Source organism: Monocercomonoides exilis (assembly GCF_001643675.1).
Source record: "Monocercomonoides exilis strain PA203 chromosome Unknown scaffold26-1319188, whole genome shotgun sequence".
In the NCBI taxonomy this organism is placed as follows: domain Eukaryota; phylum Preaxostyla; order Oxymonadida; family Polymastigidae; genus Monocercomonoides; species Monocercomonoides exilis.
The window spans coordinates 362,884-381,916 of record NW_027150571.1 but is presented as its reverse complement, the minus strand read 5'-3'; the positions used below and the strand labels follow the sequence as shown (position 1 = coordinate 381,916).

The 19,033-nt window shown below is 37.9% G+C and overlaps 5 protein-coding genes across 5 annotated transcripts; all 5 read right to left on the bottom strand.

Moving 5' to 3' along the window:
• Nucleotides 1-3,511: 3,511 nt before the first annotated feature.
• MONOS_14232 (uncharacterized protein) lies at nucleotides 3,512-3,817 on the bottom strand (the record flags this gene model as incomplete). Its single annotated transcript, XM_067867017.1, has 1 exon — nucleotides 3,512-3,817. One exon carries the CDS (start codon nucleotides 3,815-3,817, stop codon nucleotides 3,512-3,514), a length of 306 nt encoding a protein of 101 aa, XP_067726223.1.
• Nucleotides 3,818-9,005: 5,188 nt separating this feature from the next.
• On the bottom strand, nucleotides 9,006-10,142 carry MONOS_14231 (uncharacterized protein; the record flags this gene model as incomplete). Its single annotated transcript, XM_067867016.1, has 1 exon — nucleotides 9,006-10,142. The coding sequence occupies one exon, from the start codon at nucleotides 10,140-10,142 to the stop codon at nucleotides 9,006-9,008; it is 1,137 nt and encodes a 378-aa protein (XP_067726222.1).
• Nucleotides 10,143-10,337: 195 nt separating this feature from the next.
• On the bottom strand, nucleotides 10,338-10,874 carry MONOS_14230 (uncharacterized protein; the record flags this gene model as incomplete). Its single annotated transcript, XM_067867015.1, has 1 exon — nucleotides 10,338-10,874. The coding sequence occupies one exon, from the start codon at nucleotides 10,872-10,874 to the stop codon at nucleotides 10,338-10,340; it is 537 nt and encodes a 178-aa protein (XP_067726221.1).
• A 1,420-nt stretch (nucleotides 10,875-12,294) lies between these two features.
• MONOS_14229 (uncharacterized protein) lies at nucleotides 12,295-13,149 on the bottom strand (the record flags this gene model as incomplete). Its single annotated transcript, XM_067867013.1, has 2 exons — nucleotides 12,295-12,771; nucleotides 12,832-13,149. The coding sequence occupies 2 exons, from the start codon at nucleotides 13,147-13,149 to the stop codon at nucleotides 12,295-12,297; spliced, it is 795 nt and encodes a 264-aa protein (XP_067726220.1).
• Nucleotides 13,150-17,951: 4,802 nt separating this feature from the next.
• On the bottom strand, nucleotides 17,952-18,934 carry MONOS_13885 (uncharacterized protein; the record flags this gene model as incomplete). The annotated part of the gene is made up of 3 exons (XM_067866631.1): nucleotides 17,952-18,122; nucleotides 18,200-18,650; nucleotides 18,702-18,934. 3 exons carry the CDS (start codon nucleotides 18,932-18,934, stop codon nucleotides 17,952-17,954), a joined length of 855 nt encoding a protein of 284 aa, XP_067726219.1.
• Nucleotides 18,935-19,033: the final 99 nt, after the last annotated feature.

Below are 19,033 nucleotides of genomic sequence, written 5' to 3'. Positions count from 1 at the left end.
TTGAAGTCTTTCAACGAATCGTTTGAAATAAGTGAGGATAATATTAATAATAGAGATGCATTCTGAAAGTGCTGTTCAAGAAACACTCATCAATTGACAACTTTATCAATCAGTCAATTTCCTCGCATTTTATCAATTTCATTTAAAACACTATCTGATTCAAATACTTGTCCGACGAATGTATACACAGTTTTATCATTTCAAAATATCGATAGAAAAACAGTTGCATCCTCAAATTATGATCCAAATGCCCTCAATTACAACTTGATTGCGGTGTTATTTTATAAAGGAGAAAAAGAAAACGGTCATTTTTATTCCATCTGCCATTCAGGAAGCTATGAAGAGTCATCGACATTTCAAAACAACAGTTGGTACTTGTGCAACGATGAAATGATTTCTATCATCAACAAGAATGTGGAAGATGAAATCAATAGTCATATGAAAAAAGACTCTCAGCCGGTGATGTGGATATACGTTCAAGTAGAAATAAAAGAAAATACTCACATTACTGAAATTCTATCTCCACCATTGATTCCATCTTTTCAAAAGAAGAATCCACATCAAGTTTTGAACATATCCAATGAACCTTATCATATTGGAACTTCATCAAGTTCACATCAACATGTTGACAAGGCTTCAATACAACAATTCACAAACGCAAATATCAATGAAAACCATGGAGAAAAAATACCATTAGGACATGCTTCTTGTCACTCTTCTTCTTTTTCTCACTTCACTGATTCTGAATCAAATCAAAATCAATTTGCAAAGAATTGCTCTCTAACGCAAAAAGAAAATGAAAACTGCCAGGAAACAAATAATTCATCTTATTCAACATCTCATTTTTCATCTTCACTTCATTTTCCAATTCACAATCAATTATGTTGCGAAGAAAACTTGAACAGCAATCACATCATTTCTTCTCCAAGCACTTCATTCAATCAATTTGACTTTCCATCCTCATCAAATTCTTCTATCAACACATCAAATTCATTTCATTCTAATAACAGAGATTTCAATTTGAACTTTCTATCACTTCGTCCACATCAACCTAGTGTTTCCACGTCAAATAAAATAGTAGTAAAAAATATGGAAGATATACAGAATGATAAATCGATATCTCACAGCATTTTTGAGGTTTCGAGCTCTCCCAAACCTGGAACAACATGCACTTACTATCGACAAGTTTTAATAGAAAACACTTCATCTTTCTCATTCAACCTTTCAGATCAGAATACTCAAGCGATAATCAACTCATCAAAGAATTCATCTTCGAATTCAATAAATAAACGAAATGACAATTCGCACTCTTCACCGACACAATCAACTGTTTCAACAAATACTTCCTCAACAATGATGAATTCAATATCAATGTCTCCTGACGACATCCTTCACAGATTCGAATCCCAAAACAACAACACTTCACAACATCAAAAAACAACAAAAACGTATTCAATTCGACTCATTAACACTTCAAAATTACAGTTGTTCCAAAAAATGAAAGAAACAACAAACATAAAAATGTCTCGAAGTACATTTTACAAAAGAACTTCTCACTTGAAGCGAGCGGCTCGGAGTACGGATTTGTGCAATCTTTGCGAAAAATACAATCATATGAAAAAGAAAGAAGAATTCTTGAGAACTAAATCCGAACAGCTTTCAGAAAAAGACAAAGAAACGTTGAAGGGAATAGAGGATCACAGAAAACTTGCAACGAACCAGCAACGTTATTATCGTCTAATGAAGGAAAATCTATCAATAGATGATGCGCTCGTGTTGTTTGATTTCAAAGAAAATTGGTCCCTTCCTCTCAGAAGAAACCAGATCAACAAGGATTATAACGACAAGTATGAAGTTTCTCATTTCTGCATTATAGTCTACACAGTGGACGAAAACAAAAACAAGACGAAGCATATATTCAACTTCTTTTCAAGCATTCTCTCACATGACTATCGTTTCGTTATTGAATGCTTGAACCAAGTGCTTAATAAACCCATGTTATCACAAAAGAAAAACTTGCATTTTGTGTGTGACACAGGACCACACTTTAGAAATTTAAAAATTATGCATTTTCTTCGATCTGATTATTTAGCAGTGGTTTGTGGAAAGTCTTCGGCATTATCATTTTTCTGTGAAAAACACGGAAAATGTGAATGTGATGGAGAATTTGGATGCCTTGCAAACACAATGAACATTCATCTGGATAGTGAAACTGTTATCCAAAACATTGATGATCTCATCAAATTTTTTGAAAAACACCCTCATGACAGTGTGATTCAGGAAAAATCAATGTCAAACAATTCTCGCAAAATCATTCGTCATTTTTTTAAATTTGTAATTTCTTGCGGCTTATATTATTTCTTATTAATAATGATTCTTTATTTCAAAACTCTTATTGCATATTCTTTATAGATATATTCCAAGAAATAAAATCTTGTAAAAAAAATTGGAAATCAATTCGATAAAGACATTTCTGTTCTATGAGAAAAGAGGGAATCAAATATATCGATCAGCCGCTTCACCAAATGACTGTGAAGGATCTTTTTTGGTGAATTTCAACGAAAAAAGAGTGAGAGATGAGAGAGTTAAAAAAATTTATCAAAAGAGTTCAATCAATTCAGCAGAAGAGAGTGTAGGAAATTACATAGAGAAATTATTGAAAGATAGAAGATTATTTGATATTAATCATTTGTTTGATAAACTTTGAATTGCTTCTTTATTGTTTCTATTCCTTAAGTAATTCTAAACAGTGAGGAGTTTTTTTGTGGTCTGTTGCTCAAGCTTTGTGCTTTTGTTTTGAACAAATGCTTCAGAGTACCTCACATTTTTCCCATTTGAATGGAAAAAAATGGGGGCTAGGCTGATTCCGTACTGAAACTGTGCTGTGACAGGTCCAGCACAGTTTCTTGCAGGATTTGGGTCCAGAATCAGCCTTCCAGGACAGACCCTTCACATTCTTCTTTCCTGTTTAGAATTACTTAAGAAATTAATATTTTGTTTGTATTATATTCATATATGTCGACATATTTGTTTTTATGAATAAAGAAAATTTATAATATTATGGTCCAGGATATTGAAAAAAGTTTCATTGTCTTTTTGTGTTTTGATATTAAAAAAATTGGATATATTTTATGCTCATTGAATGAAGAGACACTTTGATTTGTTGCTCAGTTTGTGAAATCTCAAAATTTTATGTTTTTTGACATGAAAAGGCAGGGGGATGGATGTGAAATGTGTTTCAACGATTATTTTTGCAACTTATATTTGAATTGTCGAAAATCTTATTCAAGGACAAAACAGCATATCTGGGAAGAGACGTATATGCGAAGTGCAACTCGATAGAAGCACAGATCGCACATGGGCAGTTTTTGTTGGACTGCAGAGCCCCATTCGTGAATGAAGTCGCGATAGTGGGATACACCTCGGGCATACATCTGGATGAGGAAGATCTGCTGAAGAGAATTGTGAAGGACCAGGAGTAGACGGTGTTTGTGTCTTCGGCTGGGAACAATCACGAGAACAGCAAGCAGTGCGGAGGGCCAGATGGGCCATGCAGCATGCTGAGCGAAGGGCTGCTACACATCATTCCGTCATTGTTCTCCCAGCTGCTGATCTCCAGCCACACTTCCATCTTGAGCAGATGCAATGAGTAGAATTTCTCCATCCGCTCGCTTGAATCGCCTTCTCCTGCACAGGTGTTCCTCAACTCAATAATCCCACATGGCAGCAGCATTATTGCAACCTCAGAAAAAGTCCGGATCGAGAGCTTGTCGTTCTCTGTTGACTCTTCCTTTTCGTTTTCAGGAGGAGCATTCATTTGTGAGACAAACTGGAAGCTTTATCTTTTGTAAGTCCATTTTGCATCTGAAGTGCCTTCAAATAGCATCCATCCCATTGTCCTCAACTCGGTTCTCCTGAGCGTTGAAAGCGGACTTCTGCTCATCGATAACTGCACCTTATCGGAAATTTCATTTTAAGAACCTGTGTTCCATCTGACTGGCAGAAGCAAGGTGTCCTTTGCAAAGGTGGATGTGAAGCAGGTTGAGCTATCATTCAATCTGTTTGAAGTTGGAGAATGTGAGAGTGTGGTGATTGATGATGCGGTGGTGGATGGAGCGAATTCTCACAATGGCAGTGTCATTTCCATTTATGATGATCTGTTTGGAGCTGTATCTTTTAGCAGTTCTTTCATCAAAAATTTCAGTTGAAACTCTTTTTGTGCATGCTTCCTTTCTGCATCTTTATCTTCTGCCTGGATAACCTGTAAACAATTAATGATGAAAATGCGTATCGCTGTTGAAAAAATGTGAACATTGTGGAGATCAGTATTGCATTTGATATTCAAAAGTGCATGTGATTGTTTGTGGGGAGGCAAGCAATTTCCAGCAGCGAAGAGAGTGTCTGCAAATGGAATGGATCTCTCATCCATTTGTCGCATGCAGCAGCACTAATGAAGGATGTGACAATATCGAATTCGTCATCAGGTGGATTGTCGTTGGCAGCAGGCAACATGACAATCGAGAAAGGCGAGTTTTATGACAACAGCCCCTTGATGCCGAAATACCCGTCACTCCGCTGGAACATCTTCTGCTGCAATTCGGCTTCGTTGGCAACTGACAGCTTGAAAGGCGGGGATGGCGTGAAGGACAACATTTTCTTGTGGATCTTAAGAAAAGACAGATTCCTTTTTAGTGTTGCAAAGGAGTGATCCTCTCCGTTTCTCATTTTTCATCTGGAATGAACATGTTTGGCTGAATCTGGAAGCAGTTCCAATATCAAATCCGCAGGATCACTTTTCCTGTCTTGCGATCTATCTTTAAAGTTGATATACACAACCAACGATAAAAATTGAGTTTTCCTTATCCATTAGATAAACGAAGTTTTTTCTTTCAGAAACAAAAGTTGTTGGAACTATATCCTTTTTATTTATTTCATCTTTCTTTTTAACATGCATCATTCCATCCATATAATAAACCAAATAATGAAATGAACTGCACAGATAATTGAAACATAAAAAAACTTTTCGAACTTTCTTGATTGCATTTAAAATATTTCGCTTTTCAGTCATTTTTTCAAAACATTTGTTTTGAATTTCATAATTTTTCAAAAAAGAAAAATGATGATCCATATTTATCTCTCTTTTTTTTGAAATAACAAACTGTACAAAAAAATGAATAAATATCATTGAAGTATTCATTATCAAATAGATCGGAAGAAAATCCTTCATCTTGTTAACTTCATTCAAATTAGATGTTATTTACTCTGTGAAAGTGACTGTATATCACAAAAATTCAATTATCAAAAGAAAAAATGAAATCACAGATATGTGTCATTATCAGTTTATTTTGCTTATATTTTCAATATATATTATCTAAAATGAAACAAACAAAAAAAACAAGATTGAATTTAATACCTTCAACATATTCAAAAAACACAATAACTTATTCAAAGCATGCACAGAATTAAATGATGGTGTTGATGATCTTGTTGATTTATTGAACAATGAAATCACAATTTCAGAGATTCTTTTGTATAGAATAATTGTCAATATTAAAACCCAACAGTTTTTCAGATTCGAAAATAAAGTTTTGAAAAAAAATTTCGAATTATTTTATCACCCCGAAAAAAAGTATGTTTTCGAAAAGAATCACCCATATGAAATTTTTATTTTATTTGAAAATTAAACAAATGGAAGTTTTCAAAAAAAATTAGCCATATTATTGACCACTTTCCGCACGTTTTTTGGAGATAATAATTGCATTATAATTAATTATAAATCAAACAAAACAGAAATAAATTTATTCCAGACGTTCCCATATCTTCAGGTCTTGCCGTATGAACTTCAATTTATCGATATTGCGAACAAATAGATGAATTGTAAAATAAAAATAATTTTGAAGTTTTCTATGGTAATGGGTGATTATTTTTGAGGTCATATTTATTTGAACAGAAAATTCGGTTTGATAATTTCGTTTTGAATGTTTGTTTATGAACACAGAAAAGTGATAACTCCAATTAAAGAATATTTCTATCAAATACTATCATCAACTATTAGCTTTTTAACAATTGATAAACATTTCATATAAAATTGTTTTTAATTTGGCAAATGACATTGATTTTTTTTAAAATGATCAACACATCGAAAAAAGTTATGATTTATAAAAAAAATTACCCAAATTTTGAAAATTTTGGGGAATTTTGCAATAACTCAAATGAACAAATTTTTACTGTGTAAAAATATATTATGCATACTCATAAAGTAATTCAAATCATATTTTCGAAAAATGCACTGTTGTATTTATTGTTATTTATTGAAGAAAATATGGGTGATTTTTTTTTAAATTGTTCAGTAATTGATTTGGATTTTTTAAATAAAACCTTATAATGCTGTATTTTTTGATTAACAATTGGGAAAAAATCACAATTAACGATATTCATAACAATTCTAATATTTTTTTGTAGGATTTCTTCCAAGAAAGAAATTTAAATATGAAATTTCAAAAAAAAAGTTTCAGTGATGTATTTCAACAGCACAGCATATTTTCTTCAATTTCCTTAAGTTTCTGCAACAATAAAACAGCTATTTACCTTCATTTGTCTTCAAGTTTCAGGTCCAGCATTTTTTCCTTTTTCTTTTTTTTTCTTCTCTTCTTGTTTATTTCTTGCAAAATATCCATTCAAAATAATTCTTCGGACAGTGCTCATAATCAACATTGATTTAAAATAATTTTCTTATGACACCAGTTTTCCATATCAGGAGGCTCTTCGTTCTCGTAAAATTCATTTTCATCATATTTCTATCCAGTGCATGTAGAATTCAAAATGAGTGACATAAATATTTATGATAAAATATATTCAGGCTCTTATATATTTGAAAGATAACATTTGGCTCGCTTCCTCGCTGTTCTCCTCTGCAAAGAATAAATTGTCCAATTTAAATAATTTGTCTGAATCACAACTTTGGAGAGGATACGGATGATAATATCTTCACAACATATAGAACAATATAAAATACATACATCAAAAATTCAATATTTCCATTGAAAATATTGTTGCTTCACAGCATTCCAACAATCAAAACGAACAACTCCAGCTTCCCTCAAAATAAAACTATTGCTGCTGTCTTATCTGCCATATCTCTGGAAATAATCCATTAACTCCAGCTGGAGTATTTGACGTCTTGACTTCTCATTCCGTTGAATAGTTTTTTTATCATTTAACTTTGATCATTTTCCATAACGAATTAGAGCCACAAAAGAAAAGGAGCACAACTCGATGTGTCGTGGCTGAATAAGCATATGAATACAATGTGATAACAAAAGGATGGATTTGTGGTATGGGGTGACGGAGTTAAGTTTTTGGAGGAGGTAGGGCTTTGAAAGGGGAATGGAACGATAAAAAGATGTTTTTGGAGGGGGGATAAAGATGTGTTTTTGTGAGAATTAAGATGCAAAATGGATGCGCAGGGGATGGATTGGGATGAGGTTGGGAGGGGTTATTTTTGAGATTTTTGTAAGTTGGAAGGAGTAGGAGTTGTGTTTATTATTTGAAAAATGGAATTTGCTGTTGAGGAGGTGGGATGAGAGGGAAAACAAGAAGGGCAGAAGATGTGTGGAGTGAATGGAATATATTTATTGAATGAGAGAACAAGAATTGGAAATGAAATGGAGAAGAAATGGAAAAGGAATATTATTTTTTTACAAATGCACCGAGAGAGAGGGGGGTTCATATGAGGCAGAGCAAAGAGAAGAGATTTTTTGAGCAAGCGTTTGATAAGAAAAAGAAGTGTGGTTGAAGAAAAAAAAGTGAAGAAAACTTTTTTCATATTTTTGTATAATTTATTTCGTGAACTATTTGGTCTTACCTCGCACTTGCAGGACAGGGGATGGAGGCGAAGGCGTTGGAAGATGGTAAGAAGTAACATCAGCGCTGACACTTTGCGTTGGAGGTGTGGCGACAAAGGAAGATGAGGGATTGACTACGAGAGGGTGTTTTGCACAGGAGACAGAAAAAGGATGGAGGTATTATTTATTACAAAAAAAAGGATGAAGGGAGAAGGGGTTACAAAAATGAAAGGAAAATGGAAAATTTTTATTGTTTGTCGTGAAAAAGGATGTGAAGAAGATGTGCGTTTTTGATTCAGGTAAAATGGAGAGAAAAAGAAGAAGGTATGGTCAGTGGATAAGAAGGGTTCTTCAGATGGAATCTTCTTATTTTTCAGTTTTATATAGACTTGAGTTTGTACAGGCATTTGAGTGGAAGAAGAATAGAGAATAGGGATTCAGAATAATTTGGGGGAGGCAGAAGGGAAGGATGGAAATAGACAGAGAAATTGAAAGCAGAGACGGCTCAAAAGAGTTTTGTTTCCTGAAAGGAATAATATTTTGAGAAGAAAAAGAAAAAGAAGAAGAAGAAGAAGAAGAAGAAGAAGCAACAAGATTTGCTACAATCTTTGGATGATTTTATCAATCCAATCAGCTAAACATTATGCGGATCCATTAACAAAATGAAACATTATTTTTTCTTTTATTTTTTGACATTTTTTCTTCCACGTTAACATTTTAATTCTCCATGAAATATTCATTATTGAGAAAAACATAAATATTTGAAATGTTTCTGAATTTTAATAGCTCTCTTTTTTGATATTTGATGTATTTTGTTGATTTTTGCAAATCAGTAATTTTAAACCATTTAATGTTGAAATTTTGAAATGTTTTGAATATCTACAATCATTTGTTGCGAAAAAACATCTCAATAATCGTATTAAACGTACAAAAATATTTTTTTTCGATTTTCACAAAAATACGAAAAATGATTTATTTTGCATAATTTGTTGGTGAACGTTCTAAAAATTATTCATTAAATATTTTAAAAATAGTTGTAACAAATTCACAGAAATATTTGAACGGACTAAAAATATTGAGAAAAATATAAGATTTTCTCACAATTGAATTTAGAAAAGAAAACAATCATTCAATTTCTTCTCTTCTTGTTGAGAGAAAAACTTAGTTGGAAGGTGTTGCTTTGCCCTCTGGCCTTCGACCGAAAGAGCGGAAATCATATGTCTTGGACTCTCTTTTGGCTTGTACCCTTGTGCGAATAATGTAAATGTCCTTTTCTTCTTCTTGTTTGTGCTGTTCACTGTTCAATGCATCTCGGGTTCTATCATCGTCTCCTTGAGTTTGCGACTTCTTTCCTCTTTTCCTTGTCATCCTAGCAGTCTTCGTTTTCACCTCTTCCACCAACTCCTCCATCGAAGCCTCAACTTCTTGACACTTGGATTCCTCTTCTGAAAGTGTTCCCTCATTGGCTTGTTTTTTTGCTTCCTCTTCATCACTAACTATCGGACTTTCTTCCTTCTCACAGTCACAAATCTTCTGTTCCTTCATTGTTCTTGCAATAACTCTTACCATTGACGATGGCAAATTTATCCTGAAATAGTGCTTAACCAGAGTATTTATCTTTGAAGACAGTCTGGCAAACTTGGCAATCTGTGAAGGCGGGATACCTGCCATTGTTAATGTTGACAAGGTTGCTGCCTTTAAAGAGTACAACATGAATCTCTGAGGAACTCCTGCAAGTTTCATTGTCTCCTTAGCTAACTTGCGGATACCAGAAGCAGTCAGCGGCTCGAATGTTGTGGTATTGAGCAGAAGTTTGTTGCTGTTCTGTTTTTGTTTTACCAGGAAATACAAATCCTTTATCGCTGAAGCTGGACATGTAAGTGGGAGTTCCGAGAGAAAAAAAACTGCAATCTCTGACCGTGTGTGTGATGTTTTCAACACTGTATCCAAATACAAGTCTTCCTCTTCAAACAGAGAGTCCTTTATGTTGACACGCTCCAGCTCTGTAATTCTGCAGGCAGAGAAGAGCATTGTTAAGTTGATAGCCTTCATTGTCAATGTCTTGAAAGATAACATGTTGTTTCGACCAAACTCGGTGAAGTATTTTAACAAAACATTCGGATACCAAATCTCTGGAGCCATCTTCTTTCTTGATGTGTCGTTTCTTCGGAATGCCCGGAATAGGATCCTGATGATAGCGATGTCCCCCAATGCTGTTTTGAAAGCTAGAACTGAATAAAATGACACTGCTGCTCTCACCACCTGTATAACTGAAACCTTGAATCCTCTATTCTTCATTGTTAAAAATACATCCGCGCATTTGACGGTCCAGTCCGGTAAGTTGTCTGGAATATGTCCATGGGCACACTTCTTCCATTGGTCTGGAAAGTGCGCGAAACAGAATAAATACCCATCCCATGTTGTCTGTGCTATTCTAGCCTTGTATTTCTCTGCGAGCTCCACGGAAACTCCTTTTTCATGCAATGCGTGCATTCACCAGGCTTCATCTCTTTCCTTGATGGATTCAGCAGGATCACTTTCATCTTTCCTGGAGGAAGGCAGGCTCCTGTCTTCTTCATACATGGCCCCTCCCAAAGAATCTTGGAGCTGTAGTTCAATACCAAGCTGTAATAATTGCTCGTTCGAAGCAGGATGTCCCAATTCTGACCCTTCCAGTTCAGCAGGAGTGGAATCGCTCGAGCTTTCTTTATCTGAACTATTTGAATCACAAATGGATTCAGAGTAATCGGAGGATGAGCTAGAACACATTCGTTGCTCCAAGGAACTGTCAATCCGTCTTCTGCAATTGGACTGCCCACTCCACACCATCGTTCCACTTTGTGATAGTGTTCCGATGCAAAAGCATCGAGAGTCGGTCTCACTTTCAACTGTGCAAGAACCTCTTTGAGTGCTTCGTCCTTTATTTCGTTGTCGCCTGCCCTTTCCAATCGAGACAGAGCATCCGCTCTGTGGTTCTTTCTTCCTGGAAGATGTTGTGCTCTTATTATCAGATTCCTCGCCTCGGTCCATTTCCTTATCTTGTGTAGTACTAGCCGAACATTCTTGCCAGCGTTTCAACGATTCACGTTGAAAACCACTGAGCTGTTGTCCGACCGAAGCAATAGACGAGTTATTTTGTTGTCCTGGATAGTCTGGGCAAAATTGTGAAAAGCTAGCAAAACAGCTCACAGTTCCCTGTCATTTGACAACTGGTTGTGGACATATTTGGGAAAACTGGCATGCCAATGCAAAAGATTATTGTTGATTCTGAGTGTCGCACCCCATGCTCGTTCCGCTGCATTTGTTGCAAGTGTTGCTTGAGGAATGAAAACTGAAACCAATTCCCGATTCTTAATCTGCCTCAATATCCTCCTCCATTCTCTGATCTCCTTGAGGACTGATGCATTCATCCTCATCATCCTATTCCATCCGAACGTTCTGACACTCTTTTGGAGCAAGTGATGCATAGCTACGAAGTGGAGGGATGCGTCTGGAAAGACAAAACGAGCTGCGTTTTGTTTCCCAGTCGCTGACGCCCAGTCCCACTCACGAACCTGCTTGGTTCTTATGCATAACTTCACTATCCATTGACTCAACATTTCCCTGAGAGATTTCCATCTCTCCTCGCACAATTGAACCGTGAATGCTTCCGTATCCCATGCAAACCCCAGAAAAGTGAACTTTCTTCTCGGGGTTAATGAACATTTGTCCTTGTTGATTATCAAGCCCAGATTTTCCAAAAATCGAGTCACCTCACTTGTGATTTCTTTCAACATGTTAAAATCTTGATGCAAAAGAATCAGATCGTCCAAATATGATATCGCTCTCACATTCCATCTTCTTTTGATTTCTGTTGTGACTTTCCTCATGACTTTTGTGAAATACCTTGGAGCATCTGTGTAAACGAACGGCATGCCATTGAAAGCATAATCTCTGCCTTCGAACCTGAACGTTAGATAAGGTCTGAGTTCGTTTGAAACAGGAATTAGATAATAGGCTTGAGACAAATCCATTGTCACCGCGAAATCGTTCCTCATTATCAATTTTTCGACTGTTCTTTCGTTCTCGCATATGAAATGAGATTTCGTCATTGCAGCGTCTTGTATTCTGCAATCCAAAATCTGCCACCACATCCCGGACTTCTTCCGAATGAGGAAAATATTGTTCCGGAACTTCACCTCTTTGGGAGGAATTCTGCTCACAATCCCTGTTTCCTGCTGCTCCTTCAATTCCTTTCGAAAAGCCATCCTTTGGTTCATGCTCATTTGCGCTGCTCCATCCCTGATTGTCATCTTTTCCAAACCATCTCTTGCCCTGCAATTGCGCCAATGAGCCTGGACTCCATTTTTGATTAATTTTCCTCCGTCTATTTTTCTCCATTCTTGAATATAGTCCGCTGTCCGACCTCCTATCTTTCCAGCTTCTAATGTCCTTCTCGTCTGAGCTTCTTCTAATTCTTCTGCAGTCCCGCGGTTCGTCCTGTGGAGCTTTTCTTCCAATAATCTCTCCTTGCTCCTGTGCTTCGAAACATGGACGACCGGGGTCTTCCCTGAAAAAACTGTTTTCCTCTGGTAGTTGGTTGCCTCGGGTTATATTTTTGAAAGGTACTGCTCTTTGAAGAAGAATGCATATATGCAGGTCCCTGTTGCTTCTTCTGCTCCTTTGAAAGATCTTCCAATATCTGTGTCTGACGCTGGGCCAGCAGTCCTCCTGATGGTTCCGAGTCCATCTTTTCTGCTGCGCGAAAACCGAATCTTCCTTCGATTCTGAACTTCCTTGTTTCATGAAGTGCTTGGGAAACCATTAGAATTGCGTCCTTTATCATCCATTCGTGGCTCTCTGCCTCATCACTCTTGACTTGATGCTCCATCAGTAATGCCTTAAATGTCGGATAAAAGAATTTTTCGACTCGTTCGCCTGCTCTGTCCTAGGCATTCCGATACCAAATGGATGTTCTGCTTGATGCTGGAGGAGATGCTTGAAATACCGTGCTGAAATCCTGTTCGTTGAGGCACGTTGCAATGTCCTCCAACATCGTTTTCGGCATTCGCAAATCAAAAAGAGAAGTTGTTTGTTCGACACCAAATATTGATTTGAACAAATCATCAACAGTTCGAGAATATGCGACTTCGGATGAGATGGGAGAAGGTTGAAGCTCTAATTCAGCGTGTGAAAAGACATTTGAAGAAGCTGTCGGTATCTGTGTACTACTGCATTGGGAACTCGTTGGCCCACTGATCTGCATAGCAGAACCAGTTGAGGGTGCGAGCCCGGCTTGCAATGGAGTTTGCTGGGTGCTAAACATTTTTGATCACGAAAAGTGACATGATCCATTAAGTGGCGTCTCTCAACAAGAAGAAAAGAAATTGAATGGAAGTTTTCTTGACAATTAAAATGTTATACATTTTAAATGAAAAAACAAGCACGTTAATGACAAGCTGATGAAGGAAATTTTAAGTTGTTGATGATTTGAAGAATTAAATGACGAAATCGTTGATTTTGTTAAGGAATATTATGGAAAAGAAAACGTGAGCTCAATTTACACCAAAGATTTGATTGTCACTGAAGATAGAAAAATATCATTAGGAAAGTCCTGTTGCTTTGGGAAAAAACGCGAGATAAAGAAGGGGCAATTATTAATAGAGAAGAAATTTGAAATTGCAGCTCCAGAAAATGATAGTTTGCAACTTCCGATTGAAGCTGGACTTTTTTTGAAAGACAGAAATTTTGAATGAAAAAGAGGAAAAAAACGGGAAGATAATGAGATTGAGGTCAAATAGGAAGAGGGAGTAGCTTGAGAAAGTAATAATAATGATGGCACCTGCTTTAGATTGAATAATCACGTGGAAGAACTTTAAGAAATGAAAAAATAAAATGCGCATTATCGAAGATACTGACAATAGAAAAAGAACAAAAATTAATTATTTAATTGGTGAATGAAAAAGAAAACGATGAAGAAAATTTTTCAGCAGATTCGATATGTGTTCAGCATTTGAATCCAATAAAGAACAGTCAGAAGTTGTCTTCCTCTTGGATTGTAGCTTCTCAGGTGTTGCTCAGCTCACAAAAAATGAAAAAGCGTTTGAAGAAGAAATATGATTAAGACGAAAGCGAAGGTGGAAAAGATAATGAGGAAATGAAAGAAAATAGAAAAGAATATCCCAACAAATATTATCTCTCTTCCTATCCATTTCGATTCACTGTGAACAAGAATATTCAAGCGACTTTCCGTTTGTATTTTCCAGATTCACTCTGACCGTCATCGCAGAATAGTTGCTTTCATTTATCTGTATCTGCGCTGAATTCCATCAAAGTTTCACTCATTTCAGCTTGTCCAAATGCGTTAAACACAATATTTTTAAAATGACATGGCTATTCATGTCCGTGAAACCTTCTTCATCCACTTCATCGATGGTTTCTCTTGTCTTCTTTCACATAATTAACGACATAATGAGGAAAAATTTGTGGAACATTGTCTCTCATAATTTTGTTGAAATTTTATTACAGCGCATCATCTTCCACGTATGCAAACTTCAAATGATACAGATGTTGTTTTTGGTTCCTTCACTCATTCAGTTAAAGGAGAGACATTCACAAACCGTTCTTTAAATAAGAAAGTGGAGAATCAATTCCTTCTCTTTTTGAGAGACGCCACAATCTATGGGTCAGTCGCCCATTTGTGTGTTTTGGTGAATTGGATAAAAAACCGCTTTGCGCTTATAAAACCAAAAAGCGCAAAGAGAAGGAACAACAAAAACATCAACAGTTTTGAAAACAGAACTTCAATGGGTGGGAGTGAAAACGGTGGTGGGCAAAGAGAAGGAATTGATTCTCCACTTTCTTTTTTAATTAAAGTGCATAAGCACCTTAATTATCAAGAAAGTGTTTCATCAATTCCTTCTCTTTTTGAGAGAATCAATTAGTTGGATGATGAAGCCATCATTACTACAACAGTGTGCGTCTTCTTTGTGTTGTTGCTCTCTTCCTCCTTTTTTGCTTGTGATCTTGTTCGAATAATGAATTGTTCTCCAAGTGACTTCCGTTCCTCCATCTCCTCATCAGGCTCATCCACTCTGGAAGGGAATTTAACAGTATCTTTAGCCTTTTCCTCACTCAAACATGGCTTCATCAGGCGCTTCTTGTCCCTCAGTACCATCCCAGATTCCATTGCTCGTCTATCATTATTGTTCCTCTGGTCTCTTTCTGGACTGGCGTACGCATTGCCACCATCTTCGGCACACGGATTGTTTGCTGACTCTTCACTGGGAGCATTCATAGTTGAGGCAATCACTTTCCCCAATGTTGATGCAAGATTTGCCTTCACATAATGCTTCACCAAAATGTCTGTTCTAGGGGTTAAGTGGGCAAACTTCGCAATCTGAGTTGGTGGAATTCCTGACATCGTTAGCGTTGAAAGCATTGCAGCCTTTATTGAATAAGGAGTAAAATGTCCTGGAATTCCTGCTTCCTTCAACGTCTCCTTTGCCAATCGTCTAATTCCTTCCACTGTAAGAGGATGAAAAGTTTCGGTATTTAAAAACAATTTATTTCCATCTGGTCTTCTCTTTTGTGTTTCTTCCCACAAAACCTGAATAGCCGAAGCTGGGCAAATTGTCGTGTTTTCATTTTAAAAAGAAACGGCAATCTCTGTTCGATTAAGCGATGTTTTGAGCCTTGTGTCCAGGTATATTCCTTCATGCTCGAATCTGGATCGTTCCATATCTACTCTTTCCAACTCTGTAAACCTGCACGCAGTGAATAGCATGGTGAGCACAATGGCTTTCATTGTCAGATGTTTGAAACTCAAGCTTTGATTTTCTCCAAGATTAGAAAAGAATGTCAGAATGGTCTTCGGATTCCAAATTTCTTGGACCTTCTTTTTTCTTGACCTCTCTGTTCTTCTAAACCCTTAAAACAATATTTTTATTATCGGAATATCCCCTAAATTTGTGTTGTAAACCAAGCTTGTGAAAAATGAAACTGCTGAGCGGATGAGTTGCAAACATGACAGCCTCATTCCATTGTCTCTAAGGGTAATAAATATACTGGAACATCGAGCTGCCCATTCATGAATATCCTCTGGAATTATGCCCATATCACTCTTTTCCCACTGTTCTCCAAAGTGTGCGAAGCCGAATAAATATCCAACCCACGTCGACTGAGCAATTCCCGATATGCACTCCTCTGCCAATGAAACTGGGAAAGATCTATCTTCCAACGCCCTTCTCCACCAGCTCTCGCCTTTCTCTCTGGTGGATTGATCAATATGACTCTCAATCTGCCTGGAGGGAGACATGCACCTGTGTTTGTCATTGATGGCCCCTTTCTCAACACTGTTCTCAGACTCCTCCATTCGAATGTCCGATGATGTGTCTTCTCCACTAACACATTCCAGTTCTGCCCCTTCCAGTTCGGCAGGAGTAATATTACTGGTGCTCTCTCCTTCTGTGCCTTCCGAATCGTCATTGGTATCAGGGGAACTGGGGGGTGTGCCAGAACGCACTCGTTCTTCCATGGATATGCCAGACCGTCTTCTCCCAATGGGCTTCCTATTCCGCACCAACGCTCGACCTTGTGGTTGTGTTGAGCTGCAAAGGCGTCCAGTGTCGGAGTAACTTGAAGCACCTCCAGAATCTGAGAGAGATCTTCGTCCGTAATGCTGTAGTCTCCTGCTCTTTCCAGGCGGGATAAGGCATCAGCTCTTGTGTTCTGCAATCCGGGGAGATGAACTGCTTTCAGGACTATTTTCAATTTCTCCTTCAATGTCCATATCCTTTTGAGTGTCGGGTGAAGATTCCTTCCTGCATTCCATCTGTTCACGTTGAAGACGACTGCCGAATTGTCTGACCGAAGTTGTAACTGTGATATACGACTTTCTGATAGGATTGGGGCAAAGCGAGTTAAAGCAAGTTCTACTGCTTTTAATTCTCTGTAGTTGGATGATTGGTTTTTCACGGAGAATGGAAAACGACTGTGACAATCTAGTGACATTCTGTTTAGTCTGAGGGTTGCTCCCCAGGAGCATTCTGATGCATCGGTGGTTAGAACTGCTTCTGGAATAAACACTGGATTTAATTTGCGTCTGGGGTTCTTTCTCAATGTCCATCTCCATCTTCTTATCTGCTGGAGGATTGAAGCATTCAGCCTCATCATTCCATCCCATCCGTTTGTTAAAACTCCTTTCTGCAACAATTTGAAGATTGATTGGAGGTGTAAAGATGCGTCTGGCAGAACGAAGCGTGTAGAACTGAGCTTTCCCACGAATGATGCTAAGTCCCTCACTCTGATAGTCTTGGCTCTTAAACACCTTCTCTCCCACGAGCGACACAGCTCTCGCACTGCCTTTTTTCTTTCCTTCGTTAGACACACATCGAAGCTGGTTGTGTTCCATTCGAATCCCAGGAAGCTGAACTGCGAACTCGGTATGAGGTTGCACTTCTTCTTGTTTATCAGCAGACCGAGGCTTTCCAAAAATACGATTATCTCCTGTATTATGTTCTTCAAGATTTGCTGATCTTGATGCAGAAAAAGTAGGTCGTCCAAATAGGCAATGACTCTGACATCCCATCTCCTTCTTATCTCCGCTGTCACCTTCCTCATAATATGCGTGAACAGACGCGGAGCATCCACAAAGCCGAAAGGCATGCCTTTGAAGGAGTAATCTCTTCCCATGAATCTGAAAGCAAGATAGGGCATTAGCTCCTTTGAGACTGGGATTAAGTAATAAGCTTGTTCCAAGTCTAGGGATACAGCGTAATCCTTCCGTCTTATCAGCCGTTCCACTGTCTTTTCTCCGTCGCACTTGAAATGTGTACTCTTCACCGCTGCATATAGTTTCCGACAATCGAGAATTTGTCTCCAGCTGCCTGACTTCTTTTGAATGAGGAATGCATTGCTTCTGTATTTCACATCCTTCTGCTCCATCGGGATAACGACTCCTGTTCGTATTTGTTCTTCTGATATTTTCTTGAATTTCTTGATCTTTTGTTGGTTGAGAAGCAACGCTCCGTCTCTGAACTGCACTTGGCTGAGAGCTTTCCTGGACTGCTTGCTTTTCCACATGGCCTGCACTCCATTGCTTATCAATTTCTCTCCTCCGATTCGCTTCTATGCCGAGATAAACAATGCTGTTCTTCCTCCTATCTGCCTCCTCTGCTCTGTTTCCTTGTGAACTGGACCTAAAATTGTTGACGCACCCCTGGTCTCCTGCTCCAACTGCTCTGGTTCCTCCTTCTTCCGAATTGCTGTCTTCTTGCGAGCGCTGAGGACCGGGGGTATCTCCGAAAAAACCGTGTATTTGTGTGAGAAATGGGATAACTATATCTTCTTTGAAGTGTTCCTGGTTGTTCTCTAACAGGAGCCTGAACACGTGTAATAGGAAGTACTGGTCTCTGGAAGCCTCTCTCTAGCTTGGCTTCCTGCCTTGTTTCTTTGAGAATCAGTTCCTGTCTCTCTGTGAGAATTCCTGTAGAAGCGTCTGTGCTCATCGCTGTGGCAGCCCTGAAACCAAACCTGCCTTGAATTCGAACCGTTCGTGCCTCTTGAAGAGCCCTGGTAATCATTATCAAGATGTCAGCTAGCCTTTGTTTTGCACCTTCACTTGAAGTCGGTATCTCGGCTAAACCTATGAGTGCAGCTTTAATTGCCTGGAAAAGAAAAATCTCCATTTTGTAACCCGCCTGATCTAACGCATCGTTAATCCAGTTTTCTGTTCTCTTGGCAGTGGGCGGTTCAAGCGATAACAACGGGCTAAAATCCTGTGACTTGTACTCCTCAACAACATCTTGGACAGATATAGTGGAAATCCTTAGATCAAAAATTGAAATATTCGGTGTTTGTCCGAAAATGTCCTCAAACTCCTGACAAATAAGTTGGGATATGTCTAACACATCATCATTCTCCTTTCTGTCAGCTGAAGGGGTCAACTCCTGTGCTAAACCTTCCGATGAAGAAGGTGAAAAAATTGAAGAGGAAGAAAAGATGTTAGGTTGTGACAAGGTCCCTGGTTGGCTTTGCGCCCCACTGTTCTGCATTGCAGCCTCAGCCGACGGCGTAAGTCCAACAATCGGAGGGAATTGCGAAGCAGACATCATTGATCAAATGTGGCGACTGACCCATAGATTGTGGCGTCTCTCAAAAAGAGAAGGAATTGATGAAACACTTTCTTGATAATTAAGGTGCTTATGCAC